Raw genomic sequence first — 26,325 nt, forward strand, 5'->3', positions numbered from 1 at the left:
GACATCCATGCCCGAGGCAGGATTCGAACCTGCGACCGTAACGGTCGCGCGGTTCCAGACTGTAGCGACTAGAACCGCTCGGCCACTAGGCCGGCTTAGGTGTCTTGTATCTAACTTAAGTATAGTGACGTTAGGGAAAGTATTGAACGGTTTATAAATGGAGCTGAAGATACTAAAAGTCACACTTTACGATCGAGCAAAATCAATTTCAGACAAGAAACCTTTTCTGGGGAGGTGATCGGTTTTTACTCCCGACCAAGAACTATTTCAGCGATATGACTAAATCGGTAGATTTATTCTATGGTATTTCTCTGGTTGAGTTGTGGGAATTGCCTATGACCTTGACAGGATCTCTGCTTTGAGCACAAATTATTAAAATCACTGGAGAAGAATGAGTTTCTAGTTGTAAAAAGAAATCTTTAAATAAGCTTAGAAAAACCATCAACAACAAGCATTACAAGAGTTCTAGGTTTCAATAAAGCAGAAATTTGTTTTTACAAATTGAACACAATTTTCGAAGAACTTGCTCTGAATGTATTTTGATGTGTGTTAAGATAATGAAATGGGTTACTTTCTTAGAAGGTTACTTTCTTAGAGCAGGAATTTTATTCTCTCTGTATTTCATACCATGGGTATTACGCTGTAAGGGTGTGGATGTTAACGCACATGCTATGGGCAATACTGAGAGGTTGCAGATTTGAGAAAACGTTTGTATAGCTCCAAAGATATTCAACATTCTATTTTTATGTAGATTAATTTCAGTTATGAAAGGGCCAAACGTAAGGATGCAAAGAAACACAGACAAGTACCCCTAACACCCATTTAATGCAGTGTCCTAGAGCATAAACTAAGATCGAAAATTATGATGATCTGCCGGCACGTAAGGTTTTCGCAAAGCATCAGATTAGGTTCGTATAAACCCAATAGTGTGAAAAACAGCTCACTATTTGCATTCCGACGTCGCAATTAGGGCAGGTAAAATAGAAATTATGAATTCCCCGACTTTAAGGTATTAAATAATGCGCAACTTTCACAACTGATTAACAAGTTATGAACATGTGGAATACCTTCATAAATGAAGGACTGATTCGGATAATTTTGGCTTGTAGAATCCAGTATAATATAGTGAATTGCTCATGTTTAGCAGAAATGAAAGCAACATGGAATGTGCCACAAGGATGTAAAATAGGACAGCTATACTTCTCCATATACATGAACAAATTATCATAAAGGGTCAAATCAGCAACACTAGCTGCAGACTGTTCACTGCCTATCCTTTACATTATATGAAAGTATTGACGCATAATGCTTATAAGAAAGTAGGCAGTACTTTTACTTGGTATACTGTATAGTAGCTCTCCTTGATCGTGGAAAATCCAAAATAGGCTGTTAAACAAAAGATTTGATTACAACACTAACGATGAGCATCCAGAGCCTCGTTTAAATGCTCAGAATAATACTGCAGATCGATAAGAGATTGGGCTGACACACGAAATCCCTAGCAGAGTACCAGTGACGGAAACCAATGCAAGGCGCTAGTATGACAGTTTCTACAGTACACCTCTGTCGTTTGGAGTCCGTATCATCTAGACATGGCAGCTGACATCAAACGATTTCAGACATTCTCTGATAGGATTGTAGCATGTAGCAGTAGCTTGTCTAAAATTTAACGGATTCTCGGGGAACCAATGGGAATATTTGGAAGAATGGCGGTGTTGTCCTCGCGAAATCATGTTGGATAGATTTAGAAAATCGATATCCGAGAAAGACTTCCGATTCCATCGTATTGACGAGTATGTGCTTTACGCTCAAGGAAGATAGAGGTGCGACAACGAGACATGTAGTTACTAACATTACTGCAAAGTACTTTTCGCTGTTCAATGTACGTTCGTTGTGGAGTATACATGACCTTTCCGGGATACCTCTCACATACAGAAAAAAAAACCAAATTTAAGAATATGTGATCAGATAAGTTTTATTTCTATGTTTGAAATTATTTGCTGTAACAAACTATAGCAAAGTCCTGCATCAACCAGTTATTTCGTTTAATTTCGAAAACGTGACATTCCCCCGAGGTTTTGCATATGGTTTCTCAGCCGTCCACAATGCGGGTACGAAGACACTCTCCATTGTGTACTGTGGTTCGACACACAGAAGCTTTCAAGTGCGCCAACAAATTATGTCCAGATAGGCTTTTTCTGGAGGACTGGTACCAGTGATTCATTTCAATTATTCATACGTTTGTACCACGGAATTTCTTATTTGGGAAAGAAAAATCTGATTTAAATATTTCATATAATTATTGACCAAATGTAAATAAAATGAAATACAGGATGTTTCAAAAACGACCGGTATATTTGAAACGGCAATAAAAACTAAACGAGCAGCGATAGAAATACACCGTTTGTTGCAATATGCTTGGGACAATAGTACATTTTCAGGCGGACAAACTTTCGAAATTACAGTAGTTACAATTTTCAACAACAGATGGCGCTGCGGTCTGGGAAACACTATAGTACGATATTTTCCACATATCCACCATGCGTAGCAATAATATGGCGTAGTCTCTGAATGAAATTACCCGAAACCTTTGACAACGTGTCTGGCGGAATGGCTTCACATGCAGATGAGATGTACTGCTTCAGCTGTTCAATTGTTTCTGGATTCTGGCGGTACACCTGGTCTTTCAAGTGTCCCCACAGAAAGAAGTCACAGGGGTTCATGTCTGGCGAATAGGGAGGCCAATCCTCGCCGTCTCCTGTATGTTTCGGATAGCCCAAAGCAATCACACGATCATCGAAATATTCATTCAGGAAATTAAAGACGTCGGCCGTGCGATGTGGTCGGGCACCATCTTGCATAAACCACGAGGTGTTCGCACTGTCGTCTAAGGCAGTTTGTACCGCCACAAATTCACGAAGAATGTCCAGACAGCGTGATGCAGTAATCGTTTCGGATCTGAAAAATGGGCCAATGATTCCTTTGGAAGAAATTGCGGCCCAGACCAGTACTTTTTGAGGATGCAGGGACGATGGGACTGCAAAAAGGCGCTTTTCGGTTCCCCATATGCGCCAGTTCTGTTTATTGACGAAGCCGTCCAGGTAAAAATGAGCTTTGTCAGTAAACCAAATGCTGCCCACATGCATATCGCCGTCATCAATCCTGTGCACTATATCGTTAGCGAATGTGTCTCGTGCAGCAATGGTAGCGGCGCTGAGGGGTTGCCGCGTTTGAATTTTGTATGGATAGAGGTGTAAACTCTGGCGCATGAAACGATACGTGGACGTTGGCGTCATTTGGACCGCAGCTGCAACACGGCGAACGGAAACCCGACGCCGCTGTTGGATCACCTGCTGCACTAGCTGCGCGTTGCCCTCTGTGGTTGCCGTACGCGGTCGCCGTACCTTTCCAGCACGTTCATCCGTCACGTTCCCAGTCCGTTGAAATTTTTCAAACAGATCCTTTATTGTATCGCATTTCGGTCCTTTGGTTACATTAAACCTCCGTTGAAAACTTCGTCTTGTTGCAACAACACTGTGTTCTAGGCGGTGGAATTCCAACACCAGAAAAATCCTCTGTTCTAAGGAATAAACCATGTTGTCTACAGCACACTTGCACGTTGTGAACAGCACATGCTTACAGCAGAAAGACGACGTACAGAATGGCGCACCCACAGACTGCGTTGTCTTCTATATCCTTCACATCACTTGCAGCGCCATCTGTTGTTGAAAATTGTAACTACTGTAATTTCGAAAGTTTGTCCGCCTGAAAATGTACTGTCGTCCCAAGCATATTGCAACAAACGGTGTATTTCTATCGCTGCTCGTTTAGTTTTTATTGCCGTTTCAAATATACCGGTCATTTTTGAAACACCCTGTACTTTCACTCTAGTTATTAAGAGATCTAGTTCTGTTCTAAATGTGCAGCACCTAAGTATTACAGTTAGAAACAGTGTAAGTGCCTAAAGGTAGCATAACTCTCGGCGCGGCAATTACAAACACAAGTTTCATCCAGTATATGGGAACGAGGACATATGGCGACTTTCATCATACTTTACGCATAGTTTTAAACATTTTCTAAACTTTTCTTGATTACATGCTTAACGTAAAATATTTAACACACAACCTCATTGAAGGTGTTTTGTACATTGGGGTCTGATTCTTTACAGAATCGTAATCGGGGGTTTGCTGGTATCTTGTTCGGATCAGGTATTTTCGAAGAAAGCATTTTGAGAGTGTCTGTCGGCACTGGTAACTCTGAAGAGTTGTAGAAAATGCGTTTTCAGGCTCCTGTATAGATAACATTAATTATTCTTCCACGTAAGAATAATAATGTGTGCTTAAGGTTTGATCTTTTTCTTAAGACCCGTATATAGAGATTTGAGGTCATTAAAACGTTCCTTTTCGCTCGTGCCACGGAGCTTCCATAGTGTCGCGTGAAGTCACATGCCTAGGGCTCACTGTCATGGATCATCCTCCATTCAGTCCCGACTTGGCCCTATCGGATTTACATCTGTTTCCAAAACTTGAAGAATACGTTCGAGGACTTCACTTGGATGGTGATTAAGTGGGTCAAGCAGAGGTGACGCTGTCGCTCCGTCAACAAATTCTAACATGCTAAGTTACGGTATCAACAAACTCGTCTTTCGTTGGGAGTAATGTGTTCGTCGCAAGGGTGACTGTGTTGAGAAATAAATATTTAGAATGTTAATAATGTTTGATTTATTTAAGAAGCTTTAAGAGTTTTCAGATAAATTCGGAGGCATTCTGCACGCCCTCTTGCCCGGGTTAGGATGAAGACTGCGACGGTCTGTGAGGCGAACGGAACAGGCGACAGGGAAAAAGGCTTACAGAGTGAAAGCAGCAGCCCTCTCTGTTGACAGTACATAGAGCTGGAGAAAGGCAGCAGTTCTCCAGCAGTCACAGTTGACAGACATCGACTATGCAACCTGCAGGTGTGGTGGGAACGTCTCCAATGCCTCCTCTATTGCGATGTTGAAGGCAGTTGCATCATATCATCTTTCCATTGCAGTTTTCTCCTAAATGAAGAGTTGAATCTAACCATCCTTCGGATTGGTGTCCAAAATAACAGAAGCCATGGAGGTAAATGCACTTTACAGCATGTTGGGAAACAAACATGAAGTTGTGCGAATGGCACAGACTATGACTGCATTTAATCACACATGTGACGCGGTTCCTACTTTCTGTATATGTTGGTTATTTACACCAAAGATTGAAACCCATTGAATATATAATATTTAGTCTATTTTCGGGGACTTTTTAATGTCACATTTCACCATTGGCTTTGTGCTCTAAATCATAACAGGACAATGTGAAGTAAAAAATAATTTCTATATTATCACTAAAATTAGTGCAAAAATACGAAGCTACATTCAAGAAGCATCTTTCCTTCTACCTCAAGGACCATAGACGGCTGTCCATCGCTTTCTGCTTGCTAGTAGTGCTGTTGACTTAGGTGACATCTTCAACTCTTTCTCACGATGAAGATTTAGCTAAAATGGACTTAGGTTGGTGGGATGAAGCATAAAAGGTCCTTGAGGATCTGGCGTTTCGTGTTCTTTATCTTCGGGTGTAAATAGCTGCCACCCGGCACAAAAGAATGGCGCGCTCAAAACTCTTGTACACAGAGCTCACACCATCTCCGACAGGGACAGTCTCCCACAAGAACTGGACCATCTGACGACCGTGTTTCGGAGAAACGGTTACAAGGAAGGGAAAAGCCGGAAGGCTGTACATCCCGCACCTGCAGCACCGGCGGAAACTGTGAACCTCAGGAGGAGGCGGCCTAGGCTATTATTCCGTTTTGTGGGGCCTTATCCGGAAAAATTGGACGCATTTTACGTAAACACCAAGTGAAAACCATCTTCCGTCCTTCAAGCAAAACTAAGAGCCTTCTTGGTGGTGTTAAGGACAACCTTGGTCTACGTAAATCTAAGCGGCTGGTCCCGGCGGAGGTTCGAGTCCTCCCTCGGGCATGGGTGTGTATGTTTGTCCTTAGGATAATTTAGGTTAAGCAGTGTGTAAGCTTAGGGACTGATGACCTTAGCAGTTAAGTCCCTTAAGATATCACACACATTTGGACATTCTATGTAAATCAGGGGTTTATCAAATACCTTGCCAATGCGGTAGTGTAAACATAGGTCAGACCATTCGTACCATTGACGACCGATGCCGAGAACATCAACGGCACACTAGACTGCAACAGCCCAGTAAGTCGGCAATCGTTGAGCATTGCCTGTCGGAACTCCACAGCATGGATTATGACCAAACCAAAGTCCTGACACAGACTTCCAAATACTGGGACTGTGTCATCAAACAAGCCATAGAAATCAGAGTAAGGGAGCCACAACTAAATCGTGACAGCGGTTACATCCTTAGCAAGGCGTGGGAACCCGCTATCACCCGCATTAAGAAGAAAAAGGATATTTCCCAGAGTGTACCGACTTCGGGGGAGGAGGGAAGAATAACGAAAGAGGTGCCGGCAGAACCTCCTGAACGTGAAGACCTAGGACGCAGCGCCCAGACGGCGGGAGAACGGATGCTGTACATGGACCGTTCGCGGGGCGCGGACCCCTCCGACTCCTAGGAAGCGCCTGAGGGAGGAGCGGGAGGGGGATTGTTCTATATATATATCTGGCGCCGGCCCACCGCCGGTCAGTACATCAGCGCACCTGATGATGGCAACGTGGTCGATTGCCGAAATATGCACACTCACACCAGGCTGTTAACCCGAGATTTATTTCGTCATAAAATACGACTGGAGAAATTGAAGAATCACATTAGTAAGCTAGATATTATCTCTCGGCGACCCCAATAAAGCTCATACGCTTTCTTAAACCCCATTCCATGATGCAATTTGTTTGTAATTTTCTCCACAATTATGCATGGAATTCGTAATCTTCTAAAACGTTTTAAAATACAAAGTCCTTAGCAGTAGCCATATTCATCACTTCTGACTCTCAGTGCACTGTATGAGAATTCAGCTGGACTGTGCAGTTATTTACCTTGGCCACTAAGCAAGCTTACTTTAGTAGTTCTCATGTTTCACAGACCACTCACTCAACCACCCATTCCCACATACCTCTCCCATACTTACACATTTACTCCTTTTCCCTCTCTGTCCTCCTTCATGAAACAAACTAATTTTGTCAAAACACAGTGGGGCCATGTGCTTCATTGACAAGTAATGTTATTTTTTTCAAGTCCCTAAACAAAATATGTTTCCTTTTTTTATTATACATATGTATGTTTTACCATATATATTATTAGGCTGATTGAAATGAATGTGTGCCACATTGTACTAAACTTTGTCTTTGTTATTAATATTAATAATTCACAGTGTGCTTTTTTTCCTGTGTCTTTATCAAATCTGTGTTTTCTAATCCACATACTTGAATACAACATGTCCTTGCTTCTTTTCCGCCTTTACACAGTAATAGATGTCACTAAGCTGGAAACAATGAAAATGAACAAGATATGTGTAATCTAAATAAAGTCTAAAACATTTGAAGTCTAAAAAAACTCAAAATATTTCAATTCTTTGAGCGAAATTCATCAGCAAATAACGCAAAATCACTAAGGACAATCAGAGTAAAAGAGTTCTTATTAACTAAAGACATCTATAAAATTATCAAACAAGAATCAGAACTATGTCTTTTCCATTTAAAATGTGTCAAATAAAAGTTCATGTAAACAACTGCAATTGTTAAATGTCTTTAAATAAAGTTTATACACATTTCAAAAATCTTATCAGTGCTCAGATAATTTTTATTTTCCAGTCTTTATCGGAATGACTTTCATCATTACTTTTATTCAATTAATTGGGATAAATGCAGTTTTTTATTTATGTCTGTCATTTTTATCATTGTGTTAATTTTTTAATTTGATCTTATTTTATCTTCCAGTCATTCTTTTTCATTTGGAATCTTTGTTCATGTGATTTTTTAATTATTTATATGTATTATCTTCGATTTAATTTCTTCCACTTCATCATCCTGTATTTTTGTGCATGTTGTTCATTATTTCCATTCCTCATTTTACTTGAATTTCGCTTTATGTATAATTCCTTCTTTGTTTAAATCTTCATCTGTGTTACTTTGCCCATAGCACATTGTGAATTAATGTTTTAAATGTGTGTGATGACCATTCAAAAAAAAAAATTCTTCTTTCAGAATTCATTTAGGAAACCACTGCACAGCCAATTTAAATAGATTTCGTCTTTTGTCTTTCAACCAACATACTGGCAGTTTCAATTGCTTAAATACTGTGATAAATATAAAGAACTGAAATCACATATACGAAGATTCCAATTGCAAAAAGACTAACAGGAAGAAAAATTAGAGCAATTGAAAAAATTAGTAATTTCTGACAAATGAAAAAATTATATTTAATCTACTTAACTGAATAAAAAATTATTGCCAAAGTCATTTCGATTAAGGTAAAAAAATAAGAAATTGCAAAGCACCTGACATGATTCCTAACCATAACTGACTGCATGTAATGCCTGCACCGCAACCATTCTGTTAAACACTCCTTTTTTTTTAAATCTGTAGAGCATCACGAGACATTCAGAAAGTTTCTCACTGACTCGCAAATGAGAGCCCAAAAAAATGAACAGCTGAATGGTGTGATATCTGAGCCTCTACCCTAAATGTCTCTATAGAAAATTTCAAAAAGTCGATCCCCTCGCTCTGGGGATCTGTCCTTGCAAGACAGTGATGGATAATGCAAAAACATTTATCCGTTTAGTATTAATTTATGAATGTTCCTGTTTTCGAATTGTGAATGTTAACTGTCAACAAATTTCATAGTCTGTGAGGCTATAGTCAGTATGCCTATCTGTATGAAGATGCTTTTACATGTGGTTCTGGAATGGACATCAAGATAGCCCTCATTACTTGCCTCTGAAGTATTGTCCCACAGTATGATACTATCAGATCAGAGCAAATTAAAATAGGAAGAGTCAGTCGGCAATTTGATATTTTTATCACCAAAAATAGTGTGAAAAGTTGCAGAGTTAGCTGTTTAGATGATCTTTAATATGTGACTTCCGTTTCAAGTTCTTATCAATACAAATATCTAATAATTAAGACTATTTTGTTTAATTTGATTTACCCTCATACATTATTTCCAGTGATGTGTACACCTTTAACACTACAGAATTGCATGCAGTGCGTTTCATCTACGTTCATTGACACTCCATTTGGAAAAAAAACTTATTAATTTTCCTGAAAAGTTTATTTCTATTTGCAAGTCTTGAAATTTCTCCATTGTAATAAAAATTAGATGTAGTATTAATTTCTGTCACAAGGCATCGATCTGCTACGCTCTCAACTTTTCTTCCTTGTTCTGACAATAAAGGCCACTCATATCCACTAAAACTATGTTCCCTACACCTAAACAGACTTTCGTTCAGTGCTACACTCAACTCCATGCAACTATAAAGTCCACGTACATCCATTAAATTATAGGTGCCTCAATTATTATGATGTGTCTGCTTCGAATGTATTTGAGTTTTCGTATTATTTAGCTACTACTTCATTGTGATGTAATTTTCGCAGTGCAGAGGTTCTTTTCGGTTTTAAATAAAGAGAGAGAAAATTACATTTACTGAGTCAATGTTAACATAGAATTATGGTTTACCTTGAATGGACTGTTGTAGGACAAATTAAAGCGACACCTCAACTGAGTCTCTTCCTTTCAGAAAATACATTAATCTCAAAACTCTATATCTGTTATATACTACTGAAAGACGCTGGAAACCTCTTGTCACTGTAAGACTGGAAAGCGGAAAGCTTTAAGCATCTTTGTACAAGATGTGTGTCTGATTTAATACTTGTGTTGTGCGATACTCACCATCGAGATCATAAACTTTGAACAGGAACTTTATTTTGTCATCGGGTGACTGGCCAGCGAATTGGTGCATGGCATCGATGAACTCTTGCAGGGATATTGATCCTGAGTTGTCTTTGTCAAATATCTGGAACACCCGTTCTGTAAAGAAAGGCTAGGAAAACAAAAATACTAAATTAATAATCTGAATACAATAAAAGTCTGGTGAATTATTTCGGTATATGTGAGTTTATTATCTGTCTTCATTTCCATAGTGTTCTTGTTATATTGGATGAGTGTTAAAAAAATAATCAGACACGGAACGTTGGAACGAAGATAACAGAATGTGGAAATTGTTTGTGATACAGGGCAGTCGAAAGATCGTTGGCTTTCCCATTTGACGTCCTTGTCGACAATGTCAAGCTGTTAAGTTTTCGTACCGCTTCATTGTTGCTAGAATCTTCCGATCCGACTTTTTTGGCCTTATTCCGGAACTAGCTGCAAACTGTCACACCGTCACATTACCCAGAAGAACCCAACAAATTTAAACTTCGCATCTGACGTTATGCTTAATGTAAGACAGAACGAGAGCACAACACAGAATATTCCAAGAGTAAAACTAACAACATTCTGCGTAAGTAGTAGAGTGAGATGTCACTAGAACTTATTTTTTCTTCTTATGTGAAATGTAGAATTTATCCTCTTAGTCTGGCGACTCGTGCATTGTTTGGAGAGAACGAATCCTGATAGTATTTCCAGTTTTTGGCTGTCCACTCCTGCACTTTCCACTTTGTAGAGAGATACAATACAAAATTTTCACATTTTTTTTCACGACGAAATAATCGATCTCCGCTTGGAAAATTAGGTGGAAGATAACCCAACCGACCCCTCCCCCCCATCGTTCAATTTACAGAGACGGAACACCGTTTACGGGAATCAAGAAAAAATGATGAAGTAAGGTAGCTGTATTTGAGTAACAAGTTCGGCAGTAATGAGAATAATCACAAAGACAGCATTGGGGGAAAATATGGAAGACTCAAAGAAATTAATGAAATTAGAGACTAATATTTAATTAATAGATATTTTAAATATAAATTTGAAATATATGATAGGCATTAGAGAAACACAGTTTAATGTTAAATAAATAGACGTCGTGTGGTTCTCAGTATGGTCTACTCTGTCGATTTGATATCTCTTCAGCGGGTGGTAGATAGATTGGTTGACAGATTGTTAGAAAGGCTCAGAATTTCATCTTTTTTATTCTTATGTAAGCCATAAAACTAACTGCCAACTTACGTTTTTTGAGACGACGATTTTTCTGAAGTCATCACGGCGAATCTCTGCTCCGTCACCCACCGTCTGCCGGAAGAGCTTCTCCAGCCATTCCAGGTTACCTTGCTCAAATCCAGAGGGCCTCCTGAAAGTAGAGTCCACATAATAGAAACGTATTACAGAAATTAGATTTAAGGTTAATATTTTGTTCACACATGCTACAAATAGTGTGCAATGTTAAAGTACTTTAAAGCTATTTTGTCTCTCACGGAGATGTGTTACTTTCCTGTTAAATCGTTCTACGTCCAGCTGTCTTTTCCCGAGTGTTTGTTTGCCACTGAATGTCCTTGTCAATCAGTTCAATAGCGATGTTGATATGAGCTTGCAGTTCCGTTAGGTTTGTTTGTATAGAAGGTGTAAACACAATCTTACACATGAGCCAGGACGTGAATTGTTATTGATCAACCTCACCCAGCGGGTAGAATTTTTTGCTCTCTACTCATTTTAACCTTTCACGTTTTAAAATAACTGCGCTTACAAACGACAAAAATTTTTAATATCGTTAAACAACCTGCTAGTTTAAATAAGCCTTAAGAACGAAATTCGACAATACAAGCTTGGAAATATACATAGTTTACTTGGTAATTGAATGGAAATTTAACATTGGGTTTCTGTCTGGTATCATCTTCATGACTGTTCAAAATATTTTGAAGTAAGCTGTGAGGACGGCAATCTACAATACAGTGTTTGAAACATTATTCCGTGAATGTTGTCGGCTTCTACTGAACCCTACCATATTTTCCCCGTGAAAATAGCGGGACCCCTGAAAAGCTTTGATAAACTAATCAGCAGTTTCTTAAATACTGTTACATGTGTGGGCCTCAGTATATAAAACCAGACAAATTAAATTTCTTGTAGAAATTTCGGGAAGTATCAAGTCAATTCTCCATTATTGTAATTAATGTGAAGGCTCTGTGGTCTTCAATATGTGAGCTTCGATTTAATAACACCCGTTTAACAAAACATGTTGATACTGGAAATGTTTTATATTTTTGAACACATGTTCACACGAAAAGAACAGAAGCAGAATATCTAATAGTGAGTGAAATACACTTCACAACAGTTTAAAAATTTTATTGATTTATTTACTTAGCTACTTTTTTTGGCAAAAGAAGAAGAAACCAACTTTCGTTTGTCTCATTTATTGTGCTACAGCCTGCACGATAACAAAGCTCCCACTCTGTGCAATTGAATAGTACGTGGCATTGCAAATTTTATATTGAACTTCTTAACTAAGCTTTTTTTCTTCGAGGAAAGGTTATTTTTATTTTGTGTTGGAACAAAAGGTGTATTTGGGTGTAGACATAACAGCAGTGTTCACTCAAATGACAACACACCACAACAATCAAGGAAACTACTTTTTTTAAATTAGAAAGGCAGTGTCAAGAATATTCACAACATTTTTGCGTCCCAGATAAAATTCCGGCGACGTGGGAAACAGAAGCCAAAAAAGGGACGTCCCGTTTTCTTTACGAGACGAATTCCAGTCAGCTGGTGTGCTTCTACAGTTCACTGACAACAATGAAACAGGCGACAATGACATTACATTATTCTGCATTGTCGTTCTTTCATAGCACAGTTACGTCGAGCAATCCGAGTTGGTCAGTTCATCGCTCCGTGTGTAAGTGAAAATTCTGTGCGCTCGTGTGCAATGTAGTACAACTGGAACTGGATAATGTCTTCCTTTCTTTCCATTTACAATTATTTTTTCTTTTGTAAAGCAAACGTGCAAAATTAAGTGGGGCGGCATTTCGAAAACTATCGAAGGAAATGCGAGAACAAGAAGCCAATGTTCTAAAAACGCTTAGCAGAGTAGATAAATTTTTCGTAAAAAATGTTGCTGGTTCGATTTCAAGTAGTACGGATGATATTTCTAGCATTGCAGCTGCTGTAAAAGAAGTAAATACAGACGAAACGAAAGTTGAAAATGAAAAGCAAATTGTTCCTGATTTCGAGTTTCATGAAAAACTAAGTGTCAAGTCAGACATTACAAAAAGAAATAACCTCGTTAGTGATGATCCTGCAGAACGGTGTGTCAATGAATCAACAATTGACATTCTCTTACAAGGTGGCATTAATCAAAATTGTAATCGTGATTTTGCCAATTGAAGGAGATCAAGAGGCGATGAAACTAGATATATGAACAAAAATGTATTTTACCGTTAACTTTTAAATGGTGCATCAACTTTGCGTGATTTTCTAGTAGATTCCTGTAGCACCGGTGCTGTTTTTTGTGCACCATGTAAATTGTTCGGAGGTAAGACTCCGATTGCTACTAAAGGTATAGCAGATTGGAAAAATATTTCTAATATTTTATCTCATCATGAGAATTCAATAAAACACAAAAATTCTGAGTTATCACTCTTAACAAGAGTCATCTGATGATACAGAAAAAATGAACTGGCGCAGTGTGTTGAAAAGGGTGTTTGCAGTAGTGAAGAAGCTAACAAGTCGTGGACTTCCCCACGTGGACACGTCGAAAGATTCCACTCATTACATAATGTTCAATTTATGGCGTCTCCTGAACTTAGAGCTGAGTTTGATCCTTTTCTCGCCGGGCACATTTAACGATATGGAAATCCAGGGCAGGGACATACAAGTATTCTTTCTTCAACCATCTGTGATGAAATAATAGAGCTTCTTTCTGAACGAAAAAAAGGGTTATCGTAAGCGAAATAAAACAGGCCAAATATTTCTCTTTAACAGTAGATTCTACTGCGGACATTTCACATGTTTATCAATTATCTTTCATACTACTACTGCTAAAGTCCTGTCTACAAATTCCATTGACATTACTGACTGTAGAGCTCAATCATATGACAACGCAAGCAATGTGTCAGGAACCTACACTGGTTTGCAGGCATGAATTAAAGAACGAAATCCAAAAGTGCATAATGTGCCTTTTGCAGCACATTCTTTGAATTTAGTCGGCACTAGTGGTGCAAGCTGTTGTTGGGAAGCATGGTCATTTTTCAGTGTAGTGCAAAATCTTTATAATTTTTTCTCTGCTTCTACACAGCTCTGGTATAAACTTTCTTTCATGCAACCAGGAAGCAAAACGGTAAAAAGTTTATCAAAAACACGTTGCTCAGCAAGAGAGGAAGCGTGTTTAAGTCTATATGAAAACTGGGCGGGCGTTATCAGTGCCCTCACACATATTGCCAACAAGACGTTTGAAAAACCACTTGTGCAAAATGAGGCTTCAGCTTTGTTGAATCAACTCGGCAGACTAGAAACAGTATTCATGAAGACAGTATGGAAGGACATACTCCAGAGATTTAATAGTGTAAATCTGAAATTGCGAAGTATAAATATTGATACTAAAATACTGCATGAATTATATGAATGACTTGTAGGATTTATTGCATCTATTCGTGGCATGTTTTCGTCCTTTATGAAAATAAATCCATGGAGATTGTGACTGATATAGACTATGAATGCACCTACAAAAAAATCACGAAAACGCAAGCTTCATGATGAAGAAGCGGGCTCTTAAGAACTTTTTCTGACTGGAAGGGAAAAATGTAGAGTCGAAAAATTTGTCCCAGTACTCCTTAACTTGTGCACCGAATTACTGAGGAGGAACGAAAGCTATAGAACACTGTTGGACTCTCTCACAGTTTTCAGTAACCGTAAGAACACTTCACCTGACGATATTGCTGAACGTGCAGCAAAACTCCGAGTGTCATGACATATTTAGAGCCTTCCTTTCCTAGCGAATTTGTACATTTCGAAGAACTTTTGAAATCTTCATAGATTAGTGATATATCAGTCGAAATGAGTAAATTTTTACGAAAAGAGGTTCCAGTCCGTGTTTCCGAATGTTGAGATTGCTCTTAGAATATTTCTATATATGACACTTACAAATTGTTCAGTAGAACGCTCGTTGTCGGCTCTTAAAAGACTGAAATCGTATCTACAGTCTACGTTGCCTGAGAGAGATTGAACGCCTTGTCCATTCTTCACATCGAAGTCCAGTTTCTAACTGATAACCGTCTGAACTATGAAGATATGATCAACGAGCCAGTCGCAAACTTTGCTCACTGGTGAGTTTGTTTGTTTATTGATATTAGTTTTAAAAATTTAAGATTATAATAAGATTTTATTATAATCAGAGGACATTCATTGGATTTACAAACTACGTATTACCTGTTTATTTTACAACTGCCGATGGCAGAACGCGGAACTAAATCTGGTTTATGTGCAGATGTGACCGAAGGCGCCCAATACTAAATAATACCCAAATGATCCAGGCTGCTCGGCGCCGTACAGTCAAGTCATACTGGTACTATAGTATATTACAACTGATGCGTATTCTTGGCGTCTGCTAAAATGCATAGTTATCGCGGAAATATACGTTAACAGAGAGTACGCTCAGATGAAAAAGTATTAATAAATAACGTAGTTCAGTTCCGTCGACAAATACGTAATAGCTTTGCTAATGCCGTTAGAAGAGCTGTGGTGAGAGCAGTAGCTGCAGCACAAAACTGTTCAGCCCTTAACGTGGATTAAAGGTGTTGTGTCCACTTATGCAGCATCTAGCTACACAGACCCTAATGCTTTACACGTTAACTATTATAAAACAAATTTGATTTTTCCGCACTAGTCTGTAAAATTGTGTAATAGAAAGTCCAGTGCTGTGTTTGTTCGTCTGTATTTAGTTATTAGTTCGTGCACCGAAATCTCTATCTCATTTTCATATCTTAGGCTTTCCTATAGATTCACGTATTATTACCGAACGTATTTTTTATCTGCTACACATTCAAGTTATTAGATCGTAAAACGACAGTTTAATTTTAATTTTGAAAACATCTCTGTAAATATTCGTATTAATTTTTAATGTATGACACGTTCGCTTCAATTTTTAGATCGTAACACAACCTCTTTATTTTCATTTTCAACGGTTTCGCTTAAAAGAACATTAAAATTGATGTCTAGCAAAAATCCGTTGTCTCCTACACGCTCTGCTGTTTTTTTAAGGCCATAAAAGAAAAGTTATTTTCCTTGTGTTCGTTTCTGTTGTCTTTCGACAGAAGAATGTGTTAACGCAAGGCAGTTTTAAGTTTGTTTTATCCGCTGCCGTACACGAAGTACAGCTGAGGAACCATATGTCGTTCTGTTTGAGCGCGGCTAGACCGCTGACGCGTCCTTCAGAACAACGAATAGCAGAGTACGAAAACAGCTCACTTCGCTCCCACCCAAAACGGCAATTGTGAAGTGATTGGGTACTAGTTATTATTTAGAAGATTTGTTTTTGGGGGGGGGGGGGGGAGGTGAGAGGGTGCATGTAATGCGGTGTGCCTGGGGTCGCAGAATTTTTAAATCCGCCGCTGACCTCACCACGACTGATTCATCGATTACTCAGTTCCCTGTTTAAGAATTCACAATCATCATGGTGGAAGTAGGGTGGAGCACCATTCTATTGGTAGGTGAAGAGCACACTGTCGGTCTCTAGTTGTGGCACGAGCCAGTTTTCAGTATGTTATGATAAACGTGTCCTGTAAAGATCTTTTCGCAGAAAAAAGCGAAACCGTGAGATCGCACAGAACACACAGCTTTTGGCGAATCACGAATGTGCTGCACGACAGCGTAGGAATTCTGTCCCCATAGATTCCCACATTGTGCCTGTTTACTGTGCCATTCACAAAAAAATGTTGCTTCATCGCTGAAGATAAATTTCTAACAACATTCGTCTTCCATAAGCTGTTGCAACGTTACCGAAAATTCAAAGCGTCAACTTCCGTCAGCAGGAGTGAGGGCTTGTCGTAACTGCAAGCGGTAAGGCTGCAGTTTGAATCGTTTCTGTACCATCTACGAAGCGGTCGGTTCTGAAATGTTCAGCTCACTGCTTGCTCTGTTCGTCAACTTTAGTGAACTGTATGCGAAACTCGCTCGCAGAGGTCAACTGTTTCCTCACTCACTGCAAGGAAACGCGTTTACCCACAGGTGACGAAAGTCATTGGGTAGCGATACGCACACGTACAGATCGAGATAGTATCGCGTGCAGAAGTTATAAAAGGGTATTGCGTAGGCGGAGCTGTCATTTGTACTCAGATGATTCATGTGAAATATTATCCGACGTGATTGTGGCCGCACGATGGGGATTAACAGCCGTTGAACTCAGAACGGTAGTTGCATATATACACGTGGGAAGTTCCATTTCGGAAATCGTTAGAGAATTCAATATTCTGAGATGAACAGTGTCAAGGGTGTACCAAAAACACCAAATTTCAGCCATTACCTCTCACCACGGAGAACGCAGTGGCCGACGGCTTTCAGCTAACGATCGAGAGCAGTGGCGTTTGCGTAGTCAGTCGTAACAGACAAGCAACACTGCGTGAAATAACCGCAGGAATCAATGTGGGCCGAACGACGAACATATCCGTTAGGACAGTGCATCGAAATTTGGAGTTAATGGTTTACAGCAGCAGACGACCGACGCGAGTGCCTTTTCTAACAGTACAACATCGCATGCAGCGCCTCTCCTGGGGTCGTGACCACATCGGTTGGATACTAGACAACTGCGAGACCATGGCCTGTTCAGATGAATCCCGATTTCAGTTGGTAAGAGTTGATGGAAGGGTTAGAGTGTAGCGCAGACGCTATGAAACCAAATTGTCAACAAATCACTTTTCTGGCTTGCTGTGGTCTCATAATGATGTGGGCTGTGTTTACATGGAATGGACTGGATCCTCTGGTTCAACTGAACCGTTCAGTGACTGGAAATGGTTACGTTCGGCTACTTTCAGCCATTCATGGACTTCATGTTCCCAGACAACGAAAGAATTTTTATGGATGACAGTGCGCCATGTCACTGGGTCGCAGTTAGTCGCAATTAGCTTAAACATTCTAGATAGTTCGAGCGAATGTTTTGGGTACCGGAAGTTATCGCAATTATGGACGGCTATAGAGGCATCATAGCTCAATATTTCTGCAAGGGCCTTCCAACGACTTGTTGAGTCCATGCCACGTCGATTTCCTGCACTTTTGAGTCATTAGTCTGGTTTGATGCGGGCCGCCACGAATTCCTCTCCTGTGCCAACCACTTCATCTCAGAGGAGCACTTGCAAACTACGTCCTCAATTATCTGTTAGATGTTTTCCAATCTCTGCCTTCCTCTACTGTTTTTTGCCCTCTACGCTCCCTCTAGTACCATGGAAATCATTCCCTGATGTCTTAAAAGATGTCCTATCATCCTGTCCCTCCTCCTTATCAGTGTTTTCCACACACTCTTTTCCTCTCCGAGTCTGCACAGAATCTCCTCATTCCTTACCTTATCAATACACCTAATTTTCAACATTCGTCTGTAGCACTAGATCTCAAATGCTTCGAGGCTCTTCTTTTCCAGTTCTCCCACAGCCCATGTTTCACTACCATACAATGCTATGCTCCAAATGTACATTCTCAGAAATTTCACCCTCAAATTAATGCCTACGTTTGACACTAGTAGATTTCTCTTGGCCAGGAATGCCCTTTTGTCCAGTGCTAGTCTCGTTTTGATATCGTCCTCGCTCCGTTCGTCATTGGTTATTTTGATGCCTAAGTAGCAGAATTCCTTAACTTCATCTACTTCGTGACCATCAATCCTGATGTTAAGTTTCTCGCTGTTTTCATTCCTGATACTTCTCATTACTTTCGTCTTTCTTCGATTTACTCTTAGTCCATATTATGTACCCATTAGACTGTTGATTCCATTCAGCAGTCTTTTAATTCGTCTTCACTTTCACTCAGGATAGCGGTGTCATCAGCGAATCGAATCATTGATAGCCTTTCACCTCAAATTGTAACTCCACTCCTGAACTCTTCTTTTATATCCATCATTGCTTCTTCGATGTACAGATTGAACAGTTTTACAACCTTTTTAATCCAAGCACTTCTTTCTTGATATTCCACTCGTATTTTTCTCTCTTGGCTCTTGTAACCCGTCTCTCCTTATAGCTTACCCCTAATTTTCTCAGAATTTCGAACATCTTGCACCATTTTACATTGTAGAACGCTTTTTCCAGGTCGGCAAGTCCACTGAACGTGTCTTCATTTTTCTTGAAGTCTTGCTGCCATTATCAGCGCAACTTCAGAATTGCCTCTCTAGTGCCTTTATCTTCCCTAAAGCCAGCCTGATCATCATCATTCAACATATCCTTAACTTTCTTCTTCATTATTCTGTACATTATTCTTGCAAGCAACTTTGACGCATGAGCTGTTAAGCTGATTGTGCGATAACTCTCGCACTTGTCAGTTCTTACAGCCTTCGGAATTGTCTCTATGGTATTTTTCCGAAAGTTAGATGGTATGTCGCAAGACTCCTACATGAATGGTCGTTTTGCTGCCACTTCTCCCAATGATTTCAGAAATTCTGATGGAATGTTATCTATACCTCCTGCCTTATTTGATCTTAAGTCTTCCAAAGCTCTCTTAAATACTGATCACCCACCTTTTCTTAATAGACTCCTGTGTCTTCTTCTATCACATCAGACTAATCTTCACCCTGACAGAGGGCGTCAATGTATTCTTTCAACTTATCCTCTCTCTCCTCGCTGTTTAGTCTCCTTCCCCAAAACAACCCAACCCTATCCGCTCTCTCCTTTGCATTTAACAGTGGAATTTCTATTGCACTCTTAATGTTACCACCCTTCCCTTTAATTTCACCGAAGGCTATTTTGACTTTCCTATCTGTGGGTCAGTCCTTGCGAAAATCGTTTCTTTTTCGATTTCTTCACATTTTTCATGCAGCCATTTCATTTTAGCTTTCCTGCAACTCCTATTTATTTCATTCCTCAGCGACTTGTATTTATGTATTCCTTGTATTCCTGAGTTTCCCTGAACATTTTTGTACTTCTTTCATCGATCAGCTGAAGTATTTCTTCCGTTAACCATGGTTTCTTTGCAGTTACCTCCTTTGCACCTATGTTGTTCTTTTCAGATTCTGTGATAGCTCATTTAGAGATGTCTATTTCTGTTCAACTGTACTGCCTACTGGAATATTCTTTATTGCTGTATCTAAAGCCTTAGAGAACTTCAAACCTATCTTGTCCTTCCTCAGTACTTCCACACTTCTTTGGTTGTTGATTCTTACTGACTAATCTCAAACTTCAGTCTACTCTTTATTACTACTACATTGTGATCTGAGACTATCTGCTCCTGGGTACGCCTTACAATCCAGAATCTGATTTCGGAATCGCTTTCTGACCAATATGTAATCTACCTGAAATCTTCCTGTATCACCCGGCCGTTTCCAAGTATATTCCTTCTCCTGTGATTCTTGAACAGAGTATTAGCTATTACTAGCTGAAATTTATTGCAGAACTCTATTAGTCTTTCTCTACTCTCATACCTTATCCCATGACCATATCCTCCAGTAAACTATTCTTCTACATGTTGCCCTACAGCTGCATTCCAGTCCCCCCATGACTGTTAGATTTTTCACCTCCCTTTACGTACTGCATTAACCTTTCAACATCCCCATATAATTTCGGTCTCTCTTGATGTTCATCTTCCGACGTTGGTATGCATATCTGAACTATCATTCTCAGTGCTAGTTCGCTGTGAATTCTGATAGGAACAACTCTATCACTGAACTGTTCACATAACATACACTCTGCCCTAAGTTCCTATTCATACCGAATCCTGCTCCCATTACACTGTTTTCTGATGCTGTTGATATCAACCCATAGTCATCGGACCAGAAATCCTTGTCTTCTTTTCATTTCGCTTCACTGACCCGTATTATATCTAGATTGAACCTTTGCATTTTCCTTTCCAAATTTTGTAGTTCCCTACCACGTTCAAGCTTTTGACATTCCACGCTCCGACTCACAGGACGTTATCCTTTCGCTGGTTATTCAATCTTTTTCTCATGGTCACCTCCTCCTTGGCAGCCCCCTCCCAGAGATCTGAATTTGAGACTATTTTGCCAGTGGAGAGATCATCATGGCACTGTTTCAATTACGGACCACACGTCCCGTGGATACACGTTGTGTGTCATTAATGCAGTGGTTTCCATTGCCTTCTGCATCCTGATGCCGTTAATCAGTGCTGATTCTTTCGCCTTTAGGGACAGTTTCCCACCCTAAGGACAAGAGAGTGCCCTGAACCTCTGTCCACTCCTTCGCCATCTTTGACAAGTCCGTTGGCAGACTGTGGGTGGGTTCTTACGCCGGAAATTTTCGGCCTCCAATGCTGATTTTTAATCAGTATTTAAGCGGTGCCGGGTTTCGGACCCGGACCGATGTTTTGATTAGTAATCAAACACGCTACCCCTAGAACACGGTTCTGTACTACGCCGGGCAGAGTGGCCAGACACGATATTAGGAGATATCCCATGACTTGTCGCCTCAGAGTGTTTTCTCTTGCAGAGGCATCCTCGTGCTTGAAAGTGGGCATACCGTCACCGAATGGAATTGGTAGTTAGTGAAGCTTTAAAGTAGTTAGTTCTGAAGTGTCGATGAACTGTTAGGGCAGATTGATTTAAATTAGTAGAACTGTGTGTAAAATCTTATGGGACTTAACTACTAAGGTCATCAGTTCCTAAGCTTACACACTACTTAACCTAAATTATCCTAAGGGGTAGCGCCTAAGACCGCTCGGCTAATCACGCGCGGCAAATTAGTAGAACTGTTCATATTTTTAAAAATTTCAAGTATCTGATATATCGATATTTAAAAATGAATATCATTATCGGTCTTCATTATGTCGAAGAGAAGTATTGACATATCGACGGAATAAATATCGACGTATCTGCCTATAAAAATATCGGCTGCACATTGTAAATATACAGTCGGTTTTAGAACTGTATATTCAAGTATTGATTTATTATTAGATGTTCTGTACATCAAGTTAGCAGCCTACCTATTCCCCTTAGAGCAAGAACTGTTAGGAAAACGATGCACGTTGACGGTTTGCGGTAACCAGTTTGTTAACAACGGTGACTTCATGTAAGTGGCACAATAAAAGGTGTCCGATGGGTCCATCGTTCGGTTTCGCCACATATCGGATTTGTCCGGAACACTTCATGTCGATTTATCGTGTTTTTTGTTTTTTGTTTTTTTGTTTTTTGTTTTTTTTGTTTTTTTTTTTTCAGTTCCGCCAACGCTAGCGACCTCGCAGTTGTAGTGCGAAAATTGCGTTTTAACGCTGAAAGTTGCAATTCCTGTTGGTAGCGCCGATTACGTCAGCATTTCCCTTTTTGTTTATTATTTTCAGCAACTGTTTTTGAAGAATACCGATGTGAAGAAATAGCAAAGTAATGGCTATTGTTGGCTATTTCTTCACATGGAAATCTCGTAATTCCCTCTCCCCAGTGCAATATGACTACAACTTTTGTGCCACGTACACTTGCTTCACATAGTCAAAGCTGAAAGCTCAAAAAGTAGTAGGACTCCTTCACACAGTGAAAGTGAAATTATCTTCTACTATAATTTGAAAAGAACTTCAATTATATACCGAAAGTTGTGAAAAAATGTAATATAAAATAATATCGGCACTCTTAATTGCCATTTCGATATCGATATATCGAGGGAAAATGTCACAGACATGCCGATATTTTTGGAAAAACTATTGATATATAGATATCAATAGCCCTAATGTGAATGAATTTCAAGCACTGCATACGATTTCTCAGCGTCTGTCGCCAACAGTATTACTTAAGTCCTAGACATCAGTGGCACTTTTATATCTGACGGTGACGGAAAATTACATTTTGGAAAGAAAGGGGAGGGGTAGAAAATCTGATATCGATCCGCGATTCCACGCCTGTGCAGAATGTTTCTTAGTTTGCTTTTTTAAAATTTTTTCAAGCGAACGGTGGCATCTGATATTACTGCGATGTTTTTAGTAATACAGTACTCAGTTGTTGCGGCAATCTTTGCATCATCTTGTTGCACATCGCCTCTACAAAACTCGCGAGTTATTTAATATTTGTTAATAACCAGTAGATTGCGAGCAATTGCAGCGATTTAACGGTTCCGCAGCTGAACATATAATCTAAAATGCACATGCGTTGCAACATCTTGGATTGAAGGATGGATGCAGCATGAGAAGTGCTCCAGAGAGACGTTCCAGTCTAATGCAGCATGTAATGACGCAAGATTGAAAACTCGTCACGTAGGTTCATTTGCGCTCCGAAGCGATCGATCGTCTGATAAATTCATGGCGGCTGCGGTGCATACTTAATAAGGGGGAGGGAAAGATCAAGGCGCCGTAACAGGTGTGTGGGATGGTGGGTGGCCGTTCCGAGTCGAGTGATGACCGTCCGAGATTACGGACGTCGAGAAAGCATATGGTGGTATCTTAGAATTGTCTTACTCCGATATCTGTTGATCGTGGCGTCACTAGCTCTGATAAATTACATATTGTCTTCCCTTCAAGCCGTGTAATAATATTATAAGGCGAAGCAGAACTGGACGGATACATCTTAAGAACCAAGTTTTTTGCTTACAAGCCTTTCTTTCACTACTATAAACACAACAGTCATAATTCTAAAAAGAACATTGGGGTATAGTCGTGTAATGCAGCTTGGTGACTGCAAATGTTAAGGTAAATATTAACAGAGACAGGCGCAATGACTGCTAGTTCTACGCTCCCACACTTTTGTTTGACGTGGACGTTACACCCCTGTTCTCCGTTCTCCCCCCCCCTCCCCCCGCCCCCCCCCCCACCCCCCCATATGGCTGACTGGTTCGGCTGCCGAACATTTATGATCCAGTAGCTATTTGGTGGCACCTGACGATGAAGCTTCGGGCTTGGATCCGTTCGTGCAAACAAGAAATTACAGTCAGTTGAAGTGGATTTTTTTATTCTATTACTATGTTCCTCAGTTGCGGATGTTCGCCTGACCAAGTATTTTGTTCTGAGAGTAGACTTCTTTCTTAATTGTGTCGCCACTGGATTCGAGAATACTATAATCGAATTTTCTTTGGGCAGCAACTGGCGTGACGAGATTTTTTCAGTTAGTGATCGCAAAAACACGGACTCCGTTACGTAGACAATTGTTCACAATTAAGTTGACTGGCGAAGGAAATCGCGTTATAAATTTAACAGGGGATAAAGTGGGTTAAAGAGCACGGTCGTTAAAAAACAAACTCCATTTAAATAAAAAAATTCTGCAATGTATTATCGGATGAAAGTGTCTGTTGCTTCTGAGTAAAGATTTTATTCTCGCGCCAGAGACATTGACAAACGTGAGAGGTTCACCAAAATACTAGGTGCGTCTGGAAAGTTCGGCAATTTGTGTCAGGAAATGAGAGTTACAAACAAACAATATACCTTTATTGGCCTTCAAAGTCACCACCATAGCTGTAACACCCTACTGACATCGGTTGTAAAGCTGTTGGAAACTGGCAGTAAACGCTTCTTGTAGAATCGCTAGAATCATGGTGGTCACGCATTGTTGCATGTCCTAGTCATTACGTGTGTTAGACTTGGTGCTACTGTTACGATCCGCAGACCAAGCGACAGAAAACTGTATAGTGTTCATCGTCTCCCCCGTCTAAAAAAAGCTGGCAGACAAAATCCAAGATGAGGACGATATTAATAGCCTTTTTCTACAGCAAGGACTTGATCCATAATTTCTATTCGAGATACGTTTAGAACAATCCTATCACTGAAATGACAGTAAATCACTCCCTGCCTTAGCTTCCTATTCAAGACGAATATTTCTCACGTTACGTCATTTTCCGCTACCTATATTTGTCTGTTAATTAAATCCTTACCTTATGTCTATTTTACTTCACTGACCACCGTACCTAGACAGAGCCTTTGCATTTCCATTTTCAGAGTTTGTAGCTTCCTACCAAATTCGACTACTGGCGCTGCACACGCTCAGATTCTTAGTACGTTACCCTTTTGTTGCTATCCAGTGTTTTCTTACAGCTTATTCGCCCTTGGCATTTCTCCTACCTTTCGAACTTCACGAAAGTTCTCCTGCGTGCTTTGCGGGACAAACACTCGTGCAGGAAAGGATATTAGGAAGAATTGTCTTAGCCTAGGGGCTTCAACATGCAGCGGAAACAAGTCTACTCAGTCGAGCTCACCAAGTTACATCAACCGAACACGCGATTCTCTACTCAAGGTACCGTTGGTATGTGATGCCCTTCTTGGCATATACAGCAGGACAGTGGAAAATACCAGCAAGATACCAGAATGTGTAACTTGAATTCCCAGGGGCTTTCATATTGTGGCGTTTCCGACCCATTTGTAGTTGCCGCAATTACTATTTGACTTCCAACCGAGAAGTTTCACACTATGGATTTTCCGACCAGTGGTATTACCGCCAGCCAGGAAATGCTCTCGCCGGCAGCCTTTGTTACAGTATATTTTAGCAGGCTAAAGGTACTGGAGTCCCACATACTGTGAGTAATGGAAATAATATCAAAGAAACGGAAGCCTTATCTCCTCAAGGAAAGTCGGTCATCGCTACCGGGCGCACACAAAATGTGGTGAATATGTGAACCGCTTGTGCATGAATTCCGAATGAGTAAGTGTCGAGTAGTTCCAGAAATGTGAAGCGCATCCAGTCACAACAGTAATTTCAATATCTTTAAAACAATGAAGTTTAATAATTTACAGTGTCTAAATATTTTCACAATGAACCTCTGAATTAACAACTCGTACAATAGCTATCATTCCAAAAATCTGCTCATTGTATATTTTATATATTTGATTATGACGTTGTTGATAACTTTTTTTATTACACAAAGAACATTGTATTCTCCACATTTACACAGCAAATGAATACAGCATGAATCCCCTACTTCTGTAGTTATTTAATGAACAATTTACTATTTTGCCAGTAACTTCACTTAAATGTTGATTGCAAGTGCTGTAAAAAAACTGCGCTCATTTAAAATCAATCATGTGTGTTAGCGGACACCAACATTGAAAAGAGAACCAGAAGACACTACTGTCAAGTTTGTTTAAACAATATTTAACGACAACTCATTGTCATTTATCGTCTGAGCCCTTGTGCAAGAGTACTGGCTTACCTATTTATGGACAAACCTGTATTTATAATTATTGTGAAAGTTCTGAGTGTGACCAAATGTTTATAACATTTCTTTACTTTAATATTGTTGTTATATATTTATTTACTCTGAGAAGTGGCCATGTTGATCAAACTATGTATGTAGAGCTTAAGAACCATGTATTT

At 39.8% G+C, this 26,325-nt stretch overlaps 1 protein-coding gene across 1 annotated transcript in view; it reads right to left on the bottom strand.

Annotated features, from left to right (window-relative positions):
• LOC126088344 (NADPH oxidase 5-like) overlaps positions 1-26,325 on the bottom strand; it is a 460,603-nt gene that overhangs the window by 145,312 nt on the left and 288,966 nt on the right. The window contains exons 6-7 of the mRNA XM_049906479.1: positions 11,148-11,268; positions 9,876-10,026 (exon numbers count right to left, since the gene is read on the bottom strand). Coding sequence (XP_049762436.1) covers positions 9,876-10,026; positions 11,148-11,268 — 272 coding nt within the window. The remainder of the gene's footprint in view (positions 1-9,875; positions 10,027-11,147; positions 11,269-26,325) is intronic.

Source organism: Schistocerca cancellata, chromosome 6, assembly GCF_023864275.1.
Source record: "Schistocerca cancellata isolate TAMUIC-IGC-003103 chromosome 6, iqSchCanc2.1, whole genome shotgun sequence".
Lineage (NCBI taxonomy): Eukaryota > Metazoa > Arthropoda > Insecta > Orthoptera > Acrididae > Schistocerca > Schistocerca cancellata.